The sequence below is a fragment of the Nicrophorus vespilloides genome, unplaced genomic scaffold (assembly GCF_001412225.1).
Source record: "Nicrophorus vespilloides isolate i.1.1-1 unplaced genomic scaffold, Nicve_v1.0, whole genome shotgun sequence".
Classification (NCBI taxonomy): Eukaryota; Metazoa; Arthropoda; class Insecta; order Coleoptera; family Silphidae; genus Nicrophorus; species Nicrophorus vespilloides.
In genome coordinates this window covers 39,652-63,805 of record NW_017096480.1, presented here as the reverse complement: position 1 = coordinate 63,805, position 24,154 = coordinate 39,652, and the positions used below count along the sequence as shown (strand labels likewise).

General features: G+C 32.4%; 1 protein-coding gene across 3 annotated transcripts in view; it reads left to right on the top strand.

The window, feature by feature from the left end:
- Positions 1-24,154, top strand: part of LOC108557123 (syntaxin-1A) — a 61,969-nt gene that overhangs the window by 1,111 nt on the left and 36,704 nt on the right. For all 3 annotated transcript variants that reach the window (XM_017913529.1, XM_017913531.1, XM_017913530.1), the window contains exons 2-3: positions 1,667-1,756; positions 9,918-10,017. In XM_017913529.1, the coding sequence (XP_017769018.1) occupies positions 1,667-1,756; positions 9,918-10,017 (190 nt within the window). The remainder of the gene's footprint in view (positions 1-1,666; positions 1,757-9,917; positions 10,018-24,154) is intronic.

The following is a 24,154-nucleotide window of genomic DNA, read 5'->3' as shown; positions in this document are numbered from 1 at the left end:
CCTTTATTCGGTATTATTCATCACTTGATTTTGTTATGTAGTTATGCAAGTGTTCTAAGGAAAAACAATAATAATTTAGTATAATTCCAAGGTTTTGCCTCGTGTTTATAAATTTGTCCGTTAAATTTTAAATCTACATCTTTAAAATGTCCATTTTCTATTTATATAATTAATTAAAAAGAAATAATTGTTTTAAAAGCGTCAATTTAGTTGTGTACTAATTTAGAAAAATATTTATTTTTCTTGAAAATTTGTAAGATTTTGGATTTTATTAACGTAATAAATTTAACGTTATTGATAATATAATTTTCTTAAACTTAGTTTATTCACTAAATAAATGAGAATGTAAAATCAATAATTACAATAATTACTTATTTAATGGTTTTAAATATTTAAGAAATACAAATCCATTATTAAATTAGGGCAGAAATTTTGACCAATAAAAATGAGTAAATAAATTATTTATACACATTAATAATTAATACTTTTATCTTGTATAATTTTATTAAAAATGTTTTGTGGTACTTTATTATAACAGGATGTTAAAATGAGTAACTATAGATTAGCAATCTTTGTTTTTATAGGTCAATTAGAATGAATTTTACGTAAAGTCAAGAAATTTTGTTGTCAATATTGTTTTATTCTATAAATGACTTACCTTTATATTAGGTTATAATATTACTAAATTATAAAGACAAATAATTTTTAGGATAGTTTTTATCCTATGTTTTTAATAATATATTGCAAAATTTTACGTCAATTTGTTAATATGTTGTTATTTTACATTTGAATAGCAGATTTGTGCAAATTAAATCTGTTGACTGATTTTTAATACCAACAAGTTTAACTTAAATTTGCAGAAAAAAATAAATGATAATTTCTTGGTTCTCGTTTTTTAGTTTTCATGCCTTGATTGCAATCATTTTCTATTTATAGATACTCATTCATAATTTGATGAGAAATTACTTGTTGGTTCAATATAGAAATTTTTTCTGCTTATTGTTAGAAAGTAATTGAAAATATGGGAATCCTTTCATTTCGTAGCTTAATTCTGTGGAAAATTGGAGAAAATCGAATTTCGATTCAATGAACACACATTAGCTTTGAAGAACTGTGAAAGTCTGATCAATTTTTTTTTGGACTCATTCCAAATTTGAAGAAAATAACATTCATATAATTTATATATTTGCTAGTAATTACATTTAATTATAGAAATAGATTTTTTTTAAATTATTAGTTTAAACCAAATTCATACGCAATTTTAACTATACCTAAATTTGAGTAATTAAATGAAATTGTAAATATAATTATTTTATGGTTTTTATTAATAATTAGTTAATTAACTAAAATTTTAGTATTATTTCTACCATAAGTTGACATCTTTTTGATGTATTCAACACATTTCTCATTGATTTGTCATAATATTTATAACTAGAAACATTTTATTATTAATACTACACTTTTTAAAGAAAAAAAACCTCTAAAAACAAGTACACGTACATTAGTTAATTGTTATTTATCCTGTAATAACCATCAACTTCTTCATGCCAATTTTTCTCTAATAAAAAAAAAACGACATCAGAATCTAAAATCTTTTGCTCATCTAAAATTTAGCTGAAGGTACGAAAATATAAGATGTGTACTAAAATATCTGTATTATTTTTAGGCCCAAAGTGACGACGATGACGTTGGTCCCGATGATACTACCATCAACGTCGAAGGCCGGGATGGCTTCATGGATGCATTTTTCCAGGAGGTAAATAACAAATACACAATACTTCACTTCGAATTAGAAACCGAGGAGAAAGTTCTCGTTTTTTTGTTTGTTGCGGACGCTTGGGACCGTGAAGAAGAGACGCGGAACCTACCTTAACACAAAAATTCTCCTTCGGAATCACCGTTGCATTTTCTGCTCCGAATCGATTGATGGAGATACGCAAAAACTCTCCCCTCGTCCAATCGATTAATAAAATTGCTGAAATTTGCACGTTTCAGCTTAAAAGCCTTTTCTTTTCGTTACCTTTTTTTTAATTACCAATTTTGGTTTTTGTTATTATTGATTATGTTTATAGATTTTTTTTTATCTAATTACGTAGCAATTACGTGGATGCGATTCTATTTACAACACAAAATTGTGATGATTTCAAGTGTGTATGAATCACGTTTACGATTAGCGAAAGTTATTTTTTATTGCGTGGGTTACGGTGTGGAACTGTGACTTTGCGAACGTTACCAAATAGAAGATGTTCCAATTGTTATTCTCGATGACAAATGCATTGTAATTAGGTGACTAAAGGTTGTCAGTTTTATATTGGTATCTTGCGTGTTAGACGAGAATGCGTGTACAACTTATTTATTGAGCTGCAATATAAAATTAATATAAAATTACATAAAATTTAGTAAAACGCGTATCGGCACTGTTCAGAATTGTACTTATCTGTAACATCCAAATTTATGAAATTTTATCAATTGTGATATAAAAATTTAAATAACAAAATAATCAAATTATTAAATTATTTCATCTATTTGATGTCACGGCACAACTATAGTAAAATTTGCACTCTTAAATTGTTATTGTCATTCAAATTTTCGCGACAAATCCTGGATCATCTTACGGTAAATCGTTTGAAAATAACTGGATTAGAGGTGATAGCTGTGAACATTTAACGTTTCTTTACAGTATATTTTTTCATTAGTTGTTGATAATGATATTACGGTAACCTCGAGAGGTGCAAAGTATAGAAATTAAAATACTATGTGGAAGTGGATCGATAGTTATAATATAATTTCTAAAAATAAATGCGGTGATTCATGATTTGCTAACTGTTATACAAGGTGCTGGCTGCTCTCAGCATTCGTTACTCTCGTTTCTTTTCAGTTGCAAACGGGAAGTCGAAACGTTGATTATTTCCGAACTTCTTCCGGTCATGTTTTCACAGCTAACAAAAAGTTATTTTATCTTCAAAGTTGCGCTCCACATTTGCTGTCTTTGAAGAGATAATCCGGATGCTGCGGATGTAGCAATTTCGGTTGTCACACCTCGCGTCTATTGGCGTAGACGTGAGATGCGTAGGGGATAAGCCTAAAACCATATATTTGACAAGCTGCACGTCATTCCTTGGTTTTGGACCTTTAGGGGGTGGTCAGAAATCCAATGCAAACCACACACCGCAAACAGAGATGGCTTCATCTACAATTCCGTATCCCATTACTCATCTCGTCTTTATTAAGTCATTCTCTCTTTGTATTCGTTTATTTATTTAATCTTTTCGACGAATCGATCTATTTGTGTAATGGATACGAAAATCTTATTGGTCGAGCGAACGTTATACCATATTTTATTGATCTATACAGACGATGAAAACTTCTTTTTTCTTGTATATATGCGATTTGTTCATTAGTTTTGGAACGATTTACTTTCATTGGATACTTTACTCAAGTATTCCCATAAATATCTATATATAAAATGATAGGTAATAAAAATATATCAGAACCACAATAAAATATGATTATTTCAAATCAATATTATCGAAAATATTTTGGAATCCAATGAAACCATTTGATATTTTTTGTACTCATTAATATTTTAGTTAATTAATGATCAAAATTAATTTCAATTTTTTAAAAGTAAATATTTTTTTAGACTAATTATGGCCATTGTTTCATGTAAAAAATATATTTTAATTAAAAATATCCTTTCATAAACGTATTGTAAAATTGAAATTTTATTTACTTAATAATAAATCAAGAATAATTTGATTATTCGAGACAAAAAAAATATTTTTTAACAACATTTCGTTTAGAAAATATTTATAATTGGACCCAAAACAATACCATGTGGGATTCATATAAATTTAATTAAATTTGTAGTATTATTCTCTTTTTTTTTCAAATTTGTAATTTATATCTTTATATTTTGAAGATAAAATATGTATTTCAATTTACATGAAAATTTAATTTAGCTTGTTTATATTTGCATATACATTACCTTTCTGGTGTAAAATTAATTAAGAAAAGCGCTCTTTCTTATTTTACTTTTATTTTATCCAGAAAATTTTCATCAAATTACACAAACATTTTATAAAAATATTTGGATATTTTATTAAAATTTATTAAAAGTATATATTTAAAGTGATTACTTGTACTTTTTCTCATTTCCTCAATATAAGATGATGTTAAAATAATTATGTTTATTTTATAATTTTCTCTAATGAAATTTTACGTTTATTTTTGCATCACTTTGAATTAAATTCCTTTTTCATAATTTTAATTAAAATATATTATTTTTAAGATAAACATAATAATTTTATGATAAATTAACCATTAATGAAATGTTTGTATAATGAATATTTAAGGTAAAAATTATGCATGTAATAAGCTAGAATTGCATTCGTTTCTACAATACTTGTTGCTAGAAAATTGTAGTTTCGCTGCGGTTTATTTCGATTTATGTTCTCAGCGATTTATGGCTTTTTCGGAAACGCGTATAGCTTTCATGTACAGTTTCAAATTTTTAATTATGATTTATCAGTTGTTAGGCTAATTACGTCGTGTATTGCGAAGACAGAGAAATATTGCGTTCCAGAAAAAAATAGTATACTTTTAATAATTTCATCATCAACAAATTTCACTTTATTTTCTCTTTAGTATTAAAACTAATAATAATACATCTATGAACTAGTAAAATACTTATTTTCTTCAATCTTTGACAAAATAATACTTTGCTCTTTATATCTTTTCTAATTAGTAAAAAAATATATTAGAAAATACTAAATATAAAAGATGTTTGAGTATATTAACTTTATTTTTAATGAACTTTTTTTTTTCTTATTTTAACTATTATATCAAGTAAATTAGAATTATTGCAGTTTTTAGGTTGTTTTATGTGCGGAATTTGAGATATTACTTAAATTTGTTTGTTTGAGCAAGAGTTATTTTTACATTTGACTAGGCATTATAATTTCTCCGAAATAACTATTGTGTGCATTTAAAATTACGAATGATCACTGCATGATTTTCAAAACAAGTTTGTTGCAATACTCGTATATACTAATATTAAATTTACATTTAATTTGGCTCATATTTAAAAAAAAAATATAATTATTAAATATGCATTCAAATACGAAATTATTCAAGCCGATTTAACGGTAATTCAAAGTGGATTTGTACCAGATGTCTGTGTTCGTGTTTATGATTCATCGATAATTGCATGCTTAGGGCGTGTCACAATAAGGATTTATCTGAATGTCTGTCTATATCAAAACTTAGTTTGTATACGATCAGAATTCCAATCTATAAATTTAGGTTTATTTTCTTATGTACCAATTAGAAATTTAATTTGTCTCGTATTAAAATTATTTTTTAATTGAAAATTTATATTTTAATCAGGATTCCCACATGGTTTTGATCTTGGCCTTATTTCACAAATACTTCAATAACAAATATCACAATAAAATTAAAAATTAAAACATTAATTGAAGAGAAATAAACTAGTTTACTAAAAATATAGAAATATATATAGAAATATATAGAAATTATTTTGGAAATACTAAATTAACATGTTGATGCAAATTCATGCAATTTCAATGACAAAATGTACATATTAATCTTTGTTTTTTTTATGAAATGGAAGTTTACCAACAGGTGTATAAATATGGGATTAAAATGTTCAAAGTCACGTACTTGTAATGTTATTTGCTGTGACAGGTGTAAGATGTGCACGTATTATTGAATCCTCAGAGACCTCAGTTCGTTAAACATATTGTTATACATGCGCAGATTAAATGATAATACAAATGTCATGTTATCTAATCAAGGTTAATTCGTCAAGGATTGCGAGGGAATTCACGTGATTCGTACTTGCATTTAGAAATAGAAAATTATTGGATGGTCGCAAACGATGGATGGAAAAGGTTATTTGAAGCGACGTGCGTGTCCGCGTCTCCTTCTTTCTGTCCGCAAACAACCGTTTAAACGAGACAATATTTTCACATCAATTTTCCGCATCGAAACGCGGTTAATAAATAAAAATTTCTGTTTTCAATCTATTAGGGGAAAACTAACAATACGATTATTATAAATTTTAATCCAATATACGCATTACTTGTTACGAAACAATATGTAATCTGGCTGCAGAGGATACGCATCACGTGATTAAATAGTGTGCACGTTGCAAATCGAAAATCCCCCCATGCATATGAACATGTTTACTCTGGCGTTTTAAACAGTAAAATGCGGATTTTCCCGTGTCGATAAATGCAATCCATTGTTTGATCCTGTTGTTTATACAGTCTGTATCCTTTTAACGTATGTTCGATAATACGTACATTGTCATTTACGACAGCGTTTTCCAAACTGTGAGGCGCGCCTACTCTACTAGGCGGACTAGTCTAAGGGGTGGCGCGAATATTAGTTACAGTGAGCAATTTTCCAAATGATTAAATACTTTTAAGGGAGGCGTGTAACATCAAGTTTGGAAACCACCGATTTACGATATTCTGACCACATGTGGTGAATGGAAGATATCGTGTACGTTCTTATGAATGTTGAGTACGTTAGTGTAAACAATAGACATGTGTGCTTAAAATCATAATATGGGAAATCACCATCATATTAATTCCCTTACCGTACGTCAATTTGCTTTTAGGTACGTTAATTGAGATTTTTCAATGTGTTAATTGAACAAAGTGAAAAAACATTAGAGGTGAATATATTTGCGTTTGAAATTTATGCTGATATAAAAATATTGCGGCAAGTGTACGTTCGTATGAACATCAAGTACAAACGAAGTTCAAGTTCGTTTAACTTGCATTTGATTATTATTATTTTGTATAGGCTTTATCTTGTATATCTTTGTCTTTAGTATTATAATGGATTAAAGTGAAAAATATGAAATATTCATGACTATATATATTTCCACTCGTATTATAATCGATTAATGTGTGAAAAATCTGGAAGATTCAGAACAATTATTTGTAATTTATCCGATTAACTTCCATTTGTTTAATGTACATTTAATTGTGTACGTTAATCGAACAATGACTGTTCATATTTCCCTTCGTGCTGTAATGGATTAATGTGTGAAAAAAAAACATGAAAGGATCAAAGAGGAACAAATGGATGCATTTTCACTTTGGCCGTTTATTTTTGGCACATTCGCGTTTTCGTGCCGCTTTCGGAATGAGAATCTCAATGGTGATTTCGGCGCGAAGATAATCCGGAAAATGGAATCCCCAGGTTCGTTACGCAACCTGGGCCCGCCGAATGTTCGCCAGGCACGGAAGGAAATCAATGCGGAAAAGCGGTGGGACTCGACACGGCTCCTCCGCGCGGCAAATCAAATCAATTTAAAGGAGCTTAAATCCACTGCAGGACTCGCGAATCTCTCGCTCCTCTGACTCCGACCTACATTCTGCACAGATTTTTTTTGCTCCCCCGTTCTTGGTTTTCGTTTGTTGTGCCAACCCTACTATATCGTTTAATTTTTTCCGTAGCGAACGATGCGTAAACCTCTTTGTCCCTCGGCGATTCTCTAAATTGTCTCAAGCCTGAGCGGAACATTTGATCATTGCAAAGCATTGCTGCAGAACGAATCCATTTTTTTTTCACTCTGAATTTCGAGTTGAATCACCAATCCGAATATTACATCTTTCGATTACTTTCCAATTGATTCGGGAAAATCGCATAAGCAGATTACAGAAATAATGGTGCGTATACACTATGCTTGAGAAGGTACAATTTTCTACAGTGTGTACGCACCTTAATAAATAAAAAAAAACTGATTGCACTAATTACTAAAATACTATTTCTTTGGTATAAAAATTTCCTAATTTTTTAAACGAAATTTTCAATTAATAATACAAAAATAATAATAAAAACTTATAATTATGTTTAACACGAAGCTAATGAACTTGAAGCAGTATTGTCAAAAGATGATGTAAGAAAACTAATATAGCGGTGAAAGTGAAGGTGATTCTGACCATTAAGAATTTAAAAATAATGATTCAGATACAATTGCCAATGTTGAGACGGCGATGAAAAATAAGTAATAATAAATTATGTATAAGTTTCTAGAATTTTTCTCTTGCAAAACAAAATTAATATAATGTATAAAATCACAAAGTATTTAACAAATTCAAATTCTTAGTACATTTTTTTTACACGAATTTTAATGTCAAAAAAGAAATTTTGCAGTACAAATTTCTATATTAAATTAAGACTAAAAGATTAATATGATTTAATTTATTTATTACATAAGTTTTAGTGCAAATAACTTTGAATTATATTTTTTTTATTATTATTATGTAATAAAACTAATTCACTTATTGCAACATGTGTGAAGAGACTATATTATTATTGTCTATTTATAAATAATATATGAAAATAGATTGAATATTATCTTGATGGAAGTATAAAATAAACCTATTATTTCATACGTTCAGCAATTTTCTCAATTGCTGCCTTCTATTGTCTTAATACCCGATATATATTGAAATGTTGATGAGCTGTTGAATTATCAATCGTTCAACAGTAGTAATAAATAAACCATTATAATCTTCACTGTAAACTGTTGATAGTTTAACGACTGGATGTGAGAAATGTAAGAGGCGGCACAATACTTTTCGTGAATTACACACGGTTTTGCACATTTAACGAGAGGGATTATCCATCTAGTTCAGCTTTTAGTGGCGTAGCTGTATTTCGTAATCTGGGCGCGGCAAATAGCACCTCCGGGCGCTGTCTTCTTATTCTCAAAGTAGTGTTTCTGCCGAGCTCTGCAACATTGTTAACCGTGATACATATTCACGCCATTCAAGTCACCCTCCGAAAACTCATCCACCCTCCATCGCTCACTGCACATCCCCCCTATTCATCAAATGAGGAATTTCTGTGGAACGCTTCTACTTTGTTTAACTAAATTTAATCAATTTAAGTTATGCACTCTCAACTTTAAAGATAAATGCTTCTTTGTTTCAAACTAAACATTTATTTTAACATATTAACAAACGCCTTTTTTTTTATCTAACAACAACAATTTATATTTATTATAATTTACTAAAAGTAGAAATTCCAATGGAAAGGTTAAAAAAAACCATAATATAGTGTTAGATGTATAAGACAAAGTAAATAAAATTTTATAAGTAATAAATTAGATTTTAAAACATATTGTAATAAAGAACATAATCGATTGCAGCGACATCTAAAGCCGATTTTATGTATTCAATATTTTATTAACTGTTGTATTCATTCTTGCATTGAGAGATAAACATTTACTTGTAAGTAATTTATAAGTTTGAAGTATTTAATTTTTCTTGTACAAAAAGTGGGACAACAATGTTATAATTGTATTAAAATTTGTTTGATGATATTAAATTTGGCTTCTAAGAACGGAAGTTACATCCTGATCTTATTACATATTTTTTTCTTAAAAGTGGATTGAGTCGTGGTTTACTGAAAGTGTTTAGGATCGGGTGTCTGCCTCATTCAAGCTAGTTAAAACGTTTCTCTCGTGGTTTTCCCAGAGAAACAGTTAAAGGGTTCACATTACTAAAACCCAATATAAAAAGCCAATAAAGAATAGTGTATCTCGCGGATTTGTACAAACCGTAATCCTGTTAATGGATATATTATGTATTCGGTAATAAAAGTAAGTGGGTCGCAGCACGAGATATAATTATGTTTAAAACCGCGATGTCTGGAAGAGACGAAACTTTTGTAGAGTTTTGGAGATGAGCCGGGACTACTTTATTTACGATTACACACTTCAAAGTGATTGACGTCCATGCGAGGGATGTTAGGGTTGCTTCCAGAACATCCAATTTCGTTTTATTTGCACTGCCTGTAACAAATTTCGCCCACTTTATTAGGTGATCTATCCTTTATTGATTGTTTTATTTATTCTATTTTATTTTTTTCAGGTGGAGGAGATACGCGACATGATTGATAAAATACAGGCTAATGTCGAAGAGGTCAAAAAGAAACACAGCGCCATCCTTTCGGCACCGCAGAGCGATGAGAGTAAGTGGAACCAATCTATTTCGTAATGCTCAGATATATGTTTACCCAGACGAGCTTTATGCAAATATTAAGATGTCTTCGGGTAATACTACCGTCATTCGCGTTATTAGGTATTAGTAATCGCTGAGCAAATATGCGATTAATGTCGAGGCGCCATCTATTATAATAAGCAGTATATTAGTATCTACAATTTAAGTACACATTCACCAAATGGAGATATTGCAATAATTCAAGTCAAATAATTAATATAGCTGCCATTAAATTAATATTCTACTAAAGATTTATGTATGAAATAATTCAATTTTGTTTGTTTTCTTTATGTAAAGTTGTGTTCACACTATTCATGATTTGAACCATACATGTCAGTTGTAGCAATTATGTCAGTTATGTGTTAACCTTAATAGAAGATAATTGATTCATCTGACAGGTATTTGACACGTGCCACTTATAGTGTGGATGCAACATAATATATATTCAGTGTAAAGTACATAATAAGTAATTGATATTACCAATTCGTTTAAGCTCAATGCATAACTACTAGAAGTTGATAGTTACAATATACATTATTTAATATATAGTATGATTCTCAAAATTTAGAAGTGGAAGTTGGTACGTCTATATAACATCTTTTTTCACGTCTTGTGTGTACGTACCTTTATGCAAAAATATTCATGATTTCGATTCTTTTAAGCTAAATTGTTAGTGAATGGTGGATTTCACACCAGAATATATATGGGGACTCCATTAAAGGAGAGTAAAAAGGGTTGAAAAGAGATTCTAACCCTAAAGCCAAAATTATTCATGGCGGACATAAAGAATGCAGCGTGCTGGCATATAAATGTAAAGGGGGGACCTTGGTAACATATAAAGCACGTTCTTCTTTATTGGCGAGAGAAGCGGGCGTTGGAACCGAAGATATGTAGCTGTAAATAATTCTATAAATTTTTAATCAAGAAAAATCTTCCATCGACCCTGACTATATATTTCCTTTAGTGTCCTCGTAAATGTTTATTATTAGTATCCGAGTATATCTTTATACATACAGACATCCATTCTGTGTGTGCTTGGATCTCTTCTTCCTTCTTTTTTTTTTCATTCTGCCAAGGGAAGTTTTAGTGATTTTGATGGGGCTTTGGTGAACGACGTGCTTTTTAACAGGCGCGTCACGTTTCCGCCGGAAGTTCCGCTTTTACGGTCGGCGTAGGCTGCTGCCTCTTTTTTCCTTTCTTTTTCATTCCGAAACACTGACGCGAAAACACGATGCCAGAATAATTTTAGTTTAACCGAACTCCAGTTTACACGGTCCTGTGCATATCGGAATTTTCGAAGCTCGCTTCTCGTTGCCTTTTTTTTCGCATCACGAAATGTATTCAAATTTATTGCAAATGAAATTGCAAACTCAGCAGAAACACATGCAGATGTGCGAAGTTACCTTTCCTTACTGTTATTTATTCCATTTTAGAAGATAAAATAGCAATACGAACAATATTTTACTGTAACATTTTTATTCTCTTTGTAATTATAATTTATTCAAATTTTAATTTTTTGTAATATCAATATTAACTTTACTATATAATTGGTTTGAATCAACCATGTTCAGAGAACGTCTGAAACATGTAAATGAAGTATTCTTAGGGCTTGCCACCTTCTTGATAATGCCATCACTATTTTTTTGTGTCTCCGCACTCTTCAACATTTCACGGATAACATTTTCTGGCTCTAGCAGAACTCCCAATTCTGCCTCTGCAGCACCTAAAAAGCGTGTACTCAGGGCTATCGTCCTCACAGTACCATCACCATTCGTCTTCCTTCTTTGCGATAAAGTGCAGGTACTTGCCAAAGCATCCATGACCAGACATCGCCTGGCTAAGGTGGACGTCTAAAACATTTAAATGAAGTTTACTTCGGGTGTGCCACCTTCTAGCACTAGTTGTTTGCCTCTCCAATGAAGTGCATGTGAAGCATCCATGCCCAGTGAACGACATCTAAATGTAGAATACTCCGGGTTTGCCACCTTCTAGACAGTACTAGCACTAGTTGTCTGCGTTTCCTATGAAGTGCTCGTACGTTCTGAAGCATCCATGTCCGGAGGACGTCTGAAACATTTAACTGAAGTTTACTTCGGGTGTGCCACCTTCTAGCATTAGTTGTTTGCCTCTGCAATGAAATGCATGTGGAGCATCCATGCCCAGTGAACGACATGTAAATGTAGAATAATCCGGGTTTGCCACCTTCTAGATAGTACTAGCACTAGTTGTCTGCGTTTCCTATGAAGTGCTCGTATGTTCTGAAGCATCCATGTCCAGAGGACGTCTGAAGCATCTAAATGAAGTTTACTACGGGTTTGCCACCTTCTAGCACTAGTTGTTCCGCTCTGCAATGAAGTGCATGTGAAGCATCCATGCCCAGTGAACGACATCTAAATGTAGAATACTCCGGGTTTGCCACCTTCTAGACAGTACTAGCACTAGTTGTCTGCGTTTCCTATGAAGTGCTCGTACGTTTTGAAGCATCCATGCCCAGAGGACGTCTGAAGCATCTAAATGAAGTTTACTACGGGTTTGCCACCTTCTAGCACTAGTTGTTCCGCTCTGCAATGAAGTGCATGTGAAGCATCCATGCCCAGTGAACGACATCTAAATGTAGAATACTCCGGGTTTGCCACCTTCTAGATAGTACTAGCACTAGTTGTCTGCGTTTCCTATGAAGTGCTCGTAGTTCTGAAGCATCCATGTCCAGAGGACGTCTGAAGCATCTAAATGAAGTTTACTACGGGTTTGCCACCTTCTAGCACTAGTTGTTCCGCTCTGCAATGAAGTGCATGTGAAGCATCCATGCCCAGTGAACGACATCTAAATGTAGAATACTCCGGGTTTGCCACCTTCTAGATACTAGCACTAGTTGTCTGCGTTTCCTATGAAGTGCTCGTACGTTCTGAAGCATCCATGCCAGAGGACGTGCTGAAACATTTAAATGAAGTTTACTACGGGTTTGCCACCTTCTAGCACTAGTTGTTCCGCTCTGCAATGAAGTGCATGTGAAGCATCCATGCCCAGTGAACGACATCTAAATGTGGAATACTCCGTGTTTGCCACCTTCTAGAGTCTAGAATCTAGACAGTACTAGCACTAGTTGACTCGATACTTGCCGCACTTATGTTCACGCACAACCTCTTGTGTCAAACACCATATTTCAACTATAGCTTCTCCCATTTTTTTTTGTAGAGGAGAGGAAACCTTACTTAGGGACCACGGGTGGAGTCGTGGTACTGTGGGATTCTTGGCGCACTATAACCTCTCGTCTTCTTCGTTAGCATACAGAACCTGTATCACTGTACACCTCTGCGATGCTGATTGTCCTTGCCTGTTTGGCATTTTCCGTGGTTCACTTACTTGCTGGTCTCCAATGACCTCGTAGGCCCTCTGCAGCCTCCGCTCGTTTTCTTCTTTAGCCAGTAGCACATCTCTTCATAACAAGGAGCTCCATTGGTGGCACACCAGCTATTACTTGCACTGCGTCTCGGGAGATTGTACGCGTTGCATAGCTTCTCCCATCTGCAGTATCTATTGCATCTTGACAATACCAGCACTTGTTGCATTCTTCGTAACGAAGTTTCAAGCCAGTTTATCTTCAATACCTAGTAAAGAACATCATTTCTAACAGCCTTTTAAAGTAATCGGTAAAAGTTACCAATATTTTTTTCTCAAGAAAAAATAAAACTTATCGGTTGTCGTTTTCAAACTTCAATGTATTTTGATGATATTGGAAACCGAGGATAGAAACTACGAGATTGTGTTTTTAAAGTCGTTTTCTGCACGCCTCCGTGTACGTAATATATTTCCTTTTCTTTTCGCATCGGCATCGGAAGTTTTTCGCAAAAGAAAAATTACGTGCCAGGAGTGAGCGGAAAAAGATTGGCCGATCAATAAATTAGTTTTGTTGCTGTCACGAACATGAACCTCGGATTTTTTTACCGAACCCTATTCCAGAATTCCCTCAAATAAAAGGCGACGATTTATTTTCCACTCTATTATATATATATTTTTTTTTATCGAAATTTTCTTTTATTTCTATTTTTACTCATTCCTCTCAAAGTTTCCTCTAATTAACGTCGCAATTAAATGTTCTGAAAGCATCCATTCGCTAACAGAAATGAAATTTAATTAAATCAGTTTGTATCCAAGTGCATAATAATTGTTTGTCTGAAGTTCAGCTTTGTTATATCTGTATTTGTAATTTCTTTCGTTCCATCTTCATCTTCCGCGTAGCTGCGTCCGCATTTATCCACCAGAAAATTAGTCGGAAAAACACCTCGTTTGTCATCGTTCGTATTTCAAAAGCGGAGATGTAATAACTCAGACGTCTTCTGCCATCAAAGATACGCGCAGCGTGCACTCCTCAGTCCATCTATGCCATCCCTTTTTCCTTCAAGGATTAAACATCTTCGTTAATTGGGTCATTGCTTTCGGGTGTTTTTATTTTTATTTTTTTTTATTACGTCGCGTTCGGATAAAACGAGCGGATGATTCGTCTAATGGGATTTGTCGGGAACAAACTCTGAATACATATACGTATATATGAAATCGTTTGGGCTATATTCTTTAATTAAAGAAACCCGGGAAGTTTTCCATCCAAACCAGCAGCAGCAGCAGTAATTGCAAAATTTGCACAACGAGTTTTAATTAATAGGCAAACAAAACGGTCTTTCTTTATCCCTAGCATTTTCATCCGCATTTTCCGTGCATTTAACTTTTTTTTTTCTTTGTACTTTTTCCTTCCGCTTTCTAATTATAATTTTGCAGAATAATGTCTTTCTAAAAAGTACGATGCTTCCATGTAATTATCCTGTATGAATTGGAACCTAATCGATTATATGTTATGTGAGTAGTCGGGTTTATCAATAATTCAGAACGCTTTTTTCTACTCATTTGCTTCGTAAATATTTCAAACGCGCCGTTATGTATCGTTGGATAAAAATACAATGTATGGAAATCGTATCAATATTACATACTAATTGAATAATACTTAGACCGTTTTATTACGTGTTCACTATAAAAAATAAAATCAATTAATCTAATTCTACTTCATTTTTTCAAACACTTAAATAAGATATAATCGAAAAGCTTAGAAAACTCACCAAAAGATGGCGTAATGAACTTGTACCGTTTCCATAATTAAAAATAAAATAATAATGAAGCATTATTCATTTCCTGTATGTTCACACGAAGTCCAAAATTCATATTGACCAAATTAATTTGAAAAATAAAACATTTTTATTCACATAAATATTAAAAAACGAATTTAGTCAATATTAAAATGAAATACATTATTTTAACCTAATTACAAATTTCTAATTCTATGCTTGTAATTTTTTTTCCAAAGTATTGTAGACCGGTATTAAGAATCTTCATTGGATCGTTTATAGAACGAAATCAAAGCCAAAAAGTCTTATTTGGCACTGGAAACAATCGTATTCCTCAAGGACAATGCGCCATCACATATAGCAGCAATTGTTATGTAAGAATTACATTATTGGCAATATTCCTCTCTTAGTTATTTTCCTACTGCTAATCCATTATTCATATTCTCTGCAAAAATCTTCCTTTAATCTGCACAAATTTGGACTATATTAATGTACGTATTATGCAACGAAAATATAACAAATTGAATGCAAAATAATATTTTTCATGTGAAAACTTTATATGAGTTGCTTTTTCATGCATGTATGAAATGGGAGAATCACGATTGTTGTCTTTATGGTACATCTACATGTTACGATATTATCGCGGCGCGAATAACATGAATAAACTTATGAAATCTGAAAATATAAGCAATGCAAAACAATGTATATGTTTAAAATGCACCCAATTCACATTTACACGCCACATTATCTACAAACATGAATAATAGAGTGAAATAAATGCCTCCGTTATTTTCATTGTAAATTAACTTAAATCGCTCAAATTAATTTATATATTATTTCAGTTTTATTTTAAATTATAATTTCATTAAACAATCGCCTTTTTTTTTTACAGTTTGTAGAAGATCCTTTCACTCCCTGTTGAATGAATTTGAATTTTCTGTGCCAAAATTATAATATTCAACAGGGAGTGGAAGGATCTTCTGCAAACTGTAAAAAAGACGAGCACTTTCCTCAAATTAATTAATATTTATATATACTACGTTTAATTTAGTTTTTTTGTAAATGGATTTGAATTTGCCTATAAGGATATTCAAGATTAAAATATTCCACAGGAAGTACGCTTCTCTCCTGCAGGATAAAATTTAACGAAAAAAAAGGAAAGCGAGAAAATGGACGATGAGCAAGTTTGGAACTTTTAATTTAATCTTAAAAAAAATCTTTTTACGCCCCTCGGCGAAATGAGAAATAAAATTCCTTTACCCAGTCCAGATTTCCTTCCCCCTTCGACCATAAATTCATACGAAATTGGTATACTCATATATTTTTTTTCGATTATCATTTACATCTCTCTTTTTTTCTACCCTCCCATTTTCAATGCTGATCTTCTCACGTTCTGCCCATTTTCCGTTAAGGGAAGTTGATTGTAGCAGTTCGCAAACTGCAGAATTAATTGTACGCCCGAGGCGAGTTAATCCAGATATTGTTCTGGCGAATTGGGCCTTGTGCATACGTTTTGTATCTGGGCGAGATACCGATCTACATAGGGTTTTAGTTATGCATGAGGCGTATTTGCCGGTGCACTCCAGTCTACATGAATCAACATTGCAGCAACTTCACCTATTATTGATTCAGCTTTTCCGCGTGTCAATTTACCTAGTTTTGCTCTCCGGTCCAATGCCCTAATAGTGATTGATGAAATAATGAGATTCCATTATATTTTCTGTTTAATTATTGCGCGAACTTTGCGAGTGGTTTTCGCATTCGGGAATTAGGAGCAACGGCTGGATGGGGGCCTATTCGAATTGATGTTATGTGTGAAGTTGGGAGATTATTGCCTGAAATTTGAAGGGGTGTTGGCTTTAGGAGCGAACTGAAATGTAAATTTTATTCGCGCGGATTATGGGAGTAGTTATGGAATGGAAAGACGCGATCAGTATGGACGTATACTGGCTTATAAAGCTTTCAGGAGATGCGAGAGCAAAGGATTCTTTTGAGGCCTTTTAGAAGTAGTTACTGGGGAAATGGGGTCAATGGGAAACGCCTGCTCTTGGATGCCGTAGGTCAGAAGGCATCGATATTGTCCTTTGAAACCCAAATTCATAAAGCTTCGTAGTCGATTTATTTTTTCACCCTCATAAGTACTGTCGTGTACCTCATCTCGACAAAGTGGATGTATATGCAGTGCATATGAATACTTATATTATCAAAACTAAATCTTACGTTCTTCTCATGCCAAAACTAAGTTTGACGTTCTTCGCATGCCAAAACTAAGACTTACGTTCTTCTCATGCCAAAACTAAGACTTACGTTCTTCATGCCAAAACTAAGATTTACGTTCTTCTCATGCCAAAACTAAGGCTTACGTTCTTCTCATGCCAAAACTAAGTTTGACGTTGTTCGCATGCCAAAACTAAGACTTACGTTCTTCTCTTGCAAAAACTAAAACTTAGGTTTTTCTCATGCCAAAACTAAGTTTGGCATACGAATAACAGTATGCCAATGCTAAAACTTACGTTCTTCTCATATTTTTCTTCAAAAAGGACCACGGCTGGAACAGAGCCGTGGTACTGTACCATTTTTACTACAACCACTCCCATCTCAACTATTCTTGCAGGACTCGGAAATGAACCAATTGCTATTTGCAAGAGTTCCGCGCTTTCACTCTTTTCGCACTCTCGCATTGTGGTCACTGTCATGATAAATTAACTCTCACTTTGGTTATGTTTGATTGATGTAAATGATTAAAAGAAGATCTTGTCGTAATTCTTGCTTCCCAATCGTACCCAAAGGTTTCAAGTTTTTATTGCTGTATTAATAAGAGTCCAATCGATAATTCTCTAAATCAGTTAACAACAATCTCCAACTGAATCCGGCCGATCCATTTTGGATTAGTTACTCCTAAAGGAGTTCAGTAATCCCACTCGCACTCACTTCCAAGTTTGACAAGACGGAAAGATTTTTCCCGATATCTTTTCTTTATCGTAAAAGGGTTCTGATATATAGTTCAAACGTTCTTTGCTTAAATATAATTAAATAATATAATGAATAATATTTGTTCCATGTCGCTGCACAGTTTGTCTTTAAAAGCATGGGTGTTCCATAACATTTTTTTTTATAACCGTCTGATGGATGGAAAGCAAAGGACACACATTCCACACAATTTATTTTAAACATATTTCACGATAAATCCAAGTCCACGAAACAACGTGTGTTCGCGTGTGCCGATTGTTGCGACTGTATCGATCCGAACTGAGGTACACACACAACAAAAAAAATAAAAATGTTACAGAAATGAATATAAATGAATCCACGTACAGAATATAACGTGTAATATTGTAGAAAAAAAATGTAATAAATGCAGGAATTATTTATGATTAACGCACTAAAATGTCGGGACTCACCATAAAGTAAATACGATTACGGGTCTAAAAATATCATTGTACTCGTACGTTTATTAATAATACCGGGCTGCACATAACCGCGGCAATTTAATTTGCATCCATAATGAATCCAAGTGGGAATTAACTGAATGTGGGGCAAAAATCAAAAGGAATACAAGTATTGCAGCCTGCAATTTGATCCCTCCCCACATATTATGCACATTAATTAGGATTTTGTATCATCGCTGCAATAATAATAATACCAGTTTTATTTTAAAATTTCATAAATAGTTTGATGTTATGCAGATCACGCTTAATCTCATTACGTTATGTAATTGTGGGAATCATTGCATTATTCAAGTAGTAAATTAGTATGCAGATGAGTTTATCCAATTTAAATGTAGAATTAATTTGTTATCCATAAAAAAAAAAGAAACACATAGCTAATATATTCAAAGTACATAAAATATGAAAAAAACAGTAATAATGATGAAATAAAAAAATTATTGTATTAAATTTGAATCATTTAATTTGTTTGTCAAATGATTTTTTTTGTACAAAAATAATGTAATTGAAAAATTTGTCTTTTATCAAGTTTATGTATTCAATTGTTTCTTTAAATTTAAATATTCTCGGTTGAAAAAAAATTTGAAAATAATGTTGGAGCTTCTACAAAACTGAATACCAAAAGAAGCTAATTGCAAAACCCTTACAAAGCTTAATTAAAAGTATAAGAAACGACCGACGAATAAAAAAAAGAAGAAAGTGTAGAAAAAAGCGCACAAAGCTCACGTAATGAAAGAGGGAATGTGAAAATGTGTCGCCAAACGAAGTTGTATTCACTCTTACGAAAGAAAATGAAATGAAAAGTAATTTAATGCTAAACCTTAGTTTTCTGTTCCGTTTTCGCAAAAAAAAACTGTTCTTTTTTGTTTCTACCAAAAAAAAGATATAAAGTGTATAAAATATTCTTCGTGCAGACGAATTTCATTATAGCGAGAAAAATTCGTCCGAGCGATGAATTTTTCTTTTTATTCTATACTTTTTTTTTGTTGATGGAGCAGTATGGGCAGGAAGCGAAAGGGAAGAAAAGAAGTCCCAGACCCAAAAGCATCTTGGTAATGCGCGCTAGTTCCATATTTCCAGAAGATTCGGAAAGTTGCCAGAAGTTTTCTATCTTCTTTTTATAATATTCCTGTTGTGCCATCCCGAGTGTATGGAGAATATCTACTGAATCGAATTGTCTATTCAGTTGTTTGCTTCAATTAGAAGATGCCTTTAGGATGTACAAGTTTTCCCCTGCAAACTTTGGTTAATTTGATACTACATTTCGCTAATTGAATAACGTAAAGCGTGAATCTGCATGCAGATTTTCGAAAAGGATGCTTTTACCTCTCCTGAATGGAAGGATGCATGCATCAAGCGCTTTGTTTTTGGTATTGCCGCTACGATAAATTCTAAATCACGTCCAGTTTGTCACACGCGAATTTCATTAGTCCGGCCATGTATCATCATCGAAAACATTATCGAACAAGTTAATTGAAAACCGATGGTTTATTCACTGTGAAACCACACAAAGCCAATTTCATCCTCTCAAAATTATGCACAAACAATTGTTTCATTTATTTTGCTAATCACTATGTAGCAAGATTATTTTTTTTATTTAAAGTCAATAAATACTTTTCTATTTGTTGTATTTAAGTATACAATCAATGTTACAACTCTTCAACTAAAATATATAAATGTCTATTTATACATTGAATAAATAATGTATAGTTTGTGCACTATAAACGCATAGTTGTTGCCTTGTGCTACTGCAGTTTGTAATATCTAATTATGCTTATAATTGCACTTTTCTTATATTTTTTTATTTTATTTTAATTATCAGTTTGTTTGATGTCTATTTTTTATAATTTTTATTTGTTTTGTTATATAAGAAAAAGTTACTTAAATCAATGAACATTTGTAACAACAGAAGCTATTTGTTAATAACTAATGATTATTATATTATTAATGTTTTCGATAAATTTTATTATGCGTTTGATATTTGATTAATAACTAATTATATTTACGTAAGAATATCTCCATTTGTGCAAATAATAAATGTACATTATTAATGATTTTTATCAATCATAATAATAAAATCTTTTATTTTAATAAAAAAAAAGTAGGGAACTTTGTCAAAGCTAAAAATATTTTCAATTTCAATTTAATTTAATTTTGTTTTTTTTTATATTTTTTATGAGTAGTATTTTTTTAATAAACTATGTTAATTTTCCTTAATTACCTCTATATTTCTTAATATAAAGGTGCATAGAAACTATTTGTAAAGTAATTAATATGTTAAATTTGATTAAAAAGAAATAAACCAATTTACCCTGAACACATTTATTTTGTTTTTTTATTATTTATATATTATATCATTTGTAGAACATTGATAGATGATGAGAAGTCATTTGTAGAGATACTAATATTTTAATTGTGATTAAAGTTCGAACATTCAACAATTAATTTGTTCTAAAGGTGCCTACACACAAATTTTGTTACAAATATTTTTCAACTATGTTTATATTTGTACTTTTCATTTTAGTTATATTGGTTTATATCAATAAATGTACAACAAATAATAGAACATGTTCCTTTCATTTGATAAATGTGGACATCTGTCATTTCGCGGCGCATAGGTTGAGAAAGGATGCTCTAAGATGACACAAGTTTCACAAGTGTGTATGTACCTTAAGAAAGTATTGTAGTTTTCTGGTAATAAATTGAAATTCCAATTGTATTGATTTAAAGATGCATATACACTTGCCAAAATTAGTGACGAATATTATTTAAGTTGGTATTCAGTCATGTCACAAGATTCCAAAGAAAAGTGTGTACGTATCTTAAGAAATTCTGAGATTGGCATTGTAGACTTGTAGCGAATCGCCTTTGTTCTATTAATCCATATTTTGCAAAGCGATCACTTATGCATGCTTAACTATTTAGCGAAAGTAGAAAACCAGTATTATTTTTTCAAGTATTAGGAAATTTCTGTTTTTGTGATTCTACAATGTCCATTTAAGTAAACATACAAATTTATCACTATTATTTGAAAATGCGAAGGTAACTTTTAAATTTTCAAATTTCTTACAAAAAATTGTCCAATTCTATACTGTGTATTTCTACAGTTTTGTAGACTTATATCAAATCGCCTTTGTTCTATTAATCCATACTTTGCAAAGCGATCACCTATCCTTACTTGACTGTTTGTGAGTGAAAACTGTCATTTTTCAAAATATTATTTGAAGAGGCACATGATTTGTGTCCAGGGAATTTCCGTCTTTTTTTTATTGTCGAAGCACCGTCCTGCAATTTATGTACCAATAAATTTCGTCCGTTCGCTGCTGCCGCTGTTGTTTTTCCTCTTCACTTCTATACGCTATATTTTTTTGGTCCCCCGTTCCCGCGCGTTGAGAAAGGCTTTTCCGGGTGGGGCGAGAACGACGGTTTTGCTGCTGCGAGAGGGGGACGGCGGCGGCGGCGTAAATTTTGTTGCCGGATTTGGCCGGGGGTTGGATTTTGCGAAGGTCACACGGGCCGCCCCACGCCAAATCGATAGTTGTGCGCTTCCTGCTTTATGCCGCCCCTCCAGGAGGTTAAAAAAAACCGCACCGAGAAGTACAGAAAAAAAAGAGGGAAGAGAATGTACGTGCAGACAAGGAGAGTTTTCGATTAAATTAATTTTTAACGCCATTTCAATTTTTTTGTTACACAGCGTTTGGATAGGTTGTTATCAACCGCAGGAATCGGCGATATGACATTGCGGTCTTTGCACGTTTTCCTTTTCTTGAAAGACTCGTTTTCTGGCTAACCTCGAACTTTTAGTGTAATAGAATACGGGTTACTATTGTAAGCTTCGGGGCGCAGGTGAAGATCTCGTTTTTTTTTTATAAGAACAAGTCCTTATCGACCTGGCAACACCTTTATATACATTGAAAAATAATGTCCTTACTTTATTGCCTCATGGATGTCTATGTTAACTATCATTGAAAAAATAATAATATAAATAAATTTATATTAAATGATAATAAGTTATAAAATTCTTATAGTTATTCAATGTATTATGGCGACATTTTAACCGGATGCAATCACTATAGATAAGTGACATAAATATTGTCGTACGAAGTGTGTAATAAAATAGATAATTATTCCTCTAAACTGTGACTAAATTTGATTATATAAATCTATTTAAGTTGGTACACTTGACAGCACAAAATGCCATCCATGACAACTAATGGCTGTTAACTACTGCATCAAATTTAATTAAAACGCCTGTAGTAGTTGGTACACCTGACAGATTCTTATGTCTCTGTCATTCATAGCTTATGGATGTGGAAAATGACGAAAATATTATGTAACGTTTCTTATAAATGTTTTTCTCGTTTAATTATAATTAATAAGTAACGTTGACATAAAAATTAAATGAGTAAAAAAACAACTTGATATATAGGGTTATTATTTAAAAAAAACAGTTTTATTTGCACTATTCGTGATTTGAGATATGAATATATGACGTACCGACGACATGTGACAGGCGTACCAACAACTATTGTTCTTCCAGATGACAGCGAAACGGAACAGACAGCTGCATTGTATTTGTAGTAGTTGCAGAACTAGTTCTGTGATTCTAAAATATTCATTACCAGTTGCGCTTGTTGAAATAATAGAATATAATCTAGCATAAACTTTCACAAAACCTAACCTAATTTATCATATATTGTAGTTCGTATACTATTAACAATAATAGTAAGCTTAATTTATAATGCTCATGACTAGTTATGTTAATTTAATTGAAATAAAAGTAGAACTTAATCCTTATTGTAACTATTTGGTTTAATTAGAATTAAAATAAAGTAGGGTTATAAAAATGTAAATTGTTATATTTTTATCTCAGGTTACGCATTTTTATTTGGGGCGTAGTAGGTTGTGGAAAATTAAGTGGATGTCCGGGGAAATTACCTTTCCCGCGTCGAATGTTTACGACTTTTTGCGTTAATCTGAATAGCGGAGGACCTTCTTCTGTCTCTCTCTCTTCTCCCTTTTCGGAGGAAGTTGAGTGTGGCGCGATAGGAGAGGGTGGCCTCTCCGCTTTATCGGCCCACCGAAAACGCATCATTCATTTCCACTACATTTCGCAGCTAATTCCTCATCTCCCATTCCGCCCACTCACATCGCCGTTTCCATTTGAATATCCACCACCCCTCGTTAATGACTTACCCGCAAGGATAACACAAAAGGATTATTATGCGCGAAACGCTGATTGGACATTTCGAAGGACAATGCACTGAGCTACATTCCCGACATTGCGAGCGACGGAAGTATCGATCGCGGTATTCGGGATTCTAATTGGCCCCCTAAACACGTCTGCCGAGGAAGACGAGATGTGTTGATCCGGCAGAATAAATGGTATTTGATTTTTTCTCCACATTTCCAATAAAAGTTTGCATAGAGACTTCCGTTTTTTTTCGTCCTTTTTTTTTGAAGCACTCGCTGTTATCGTCCTTTCTCGCTCGTCCAGATTTCATATCGAGTTCATCATTGTCACGGAGACCAGCTATTGTGGACAAGC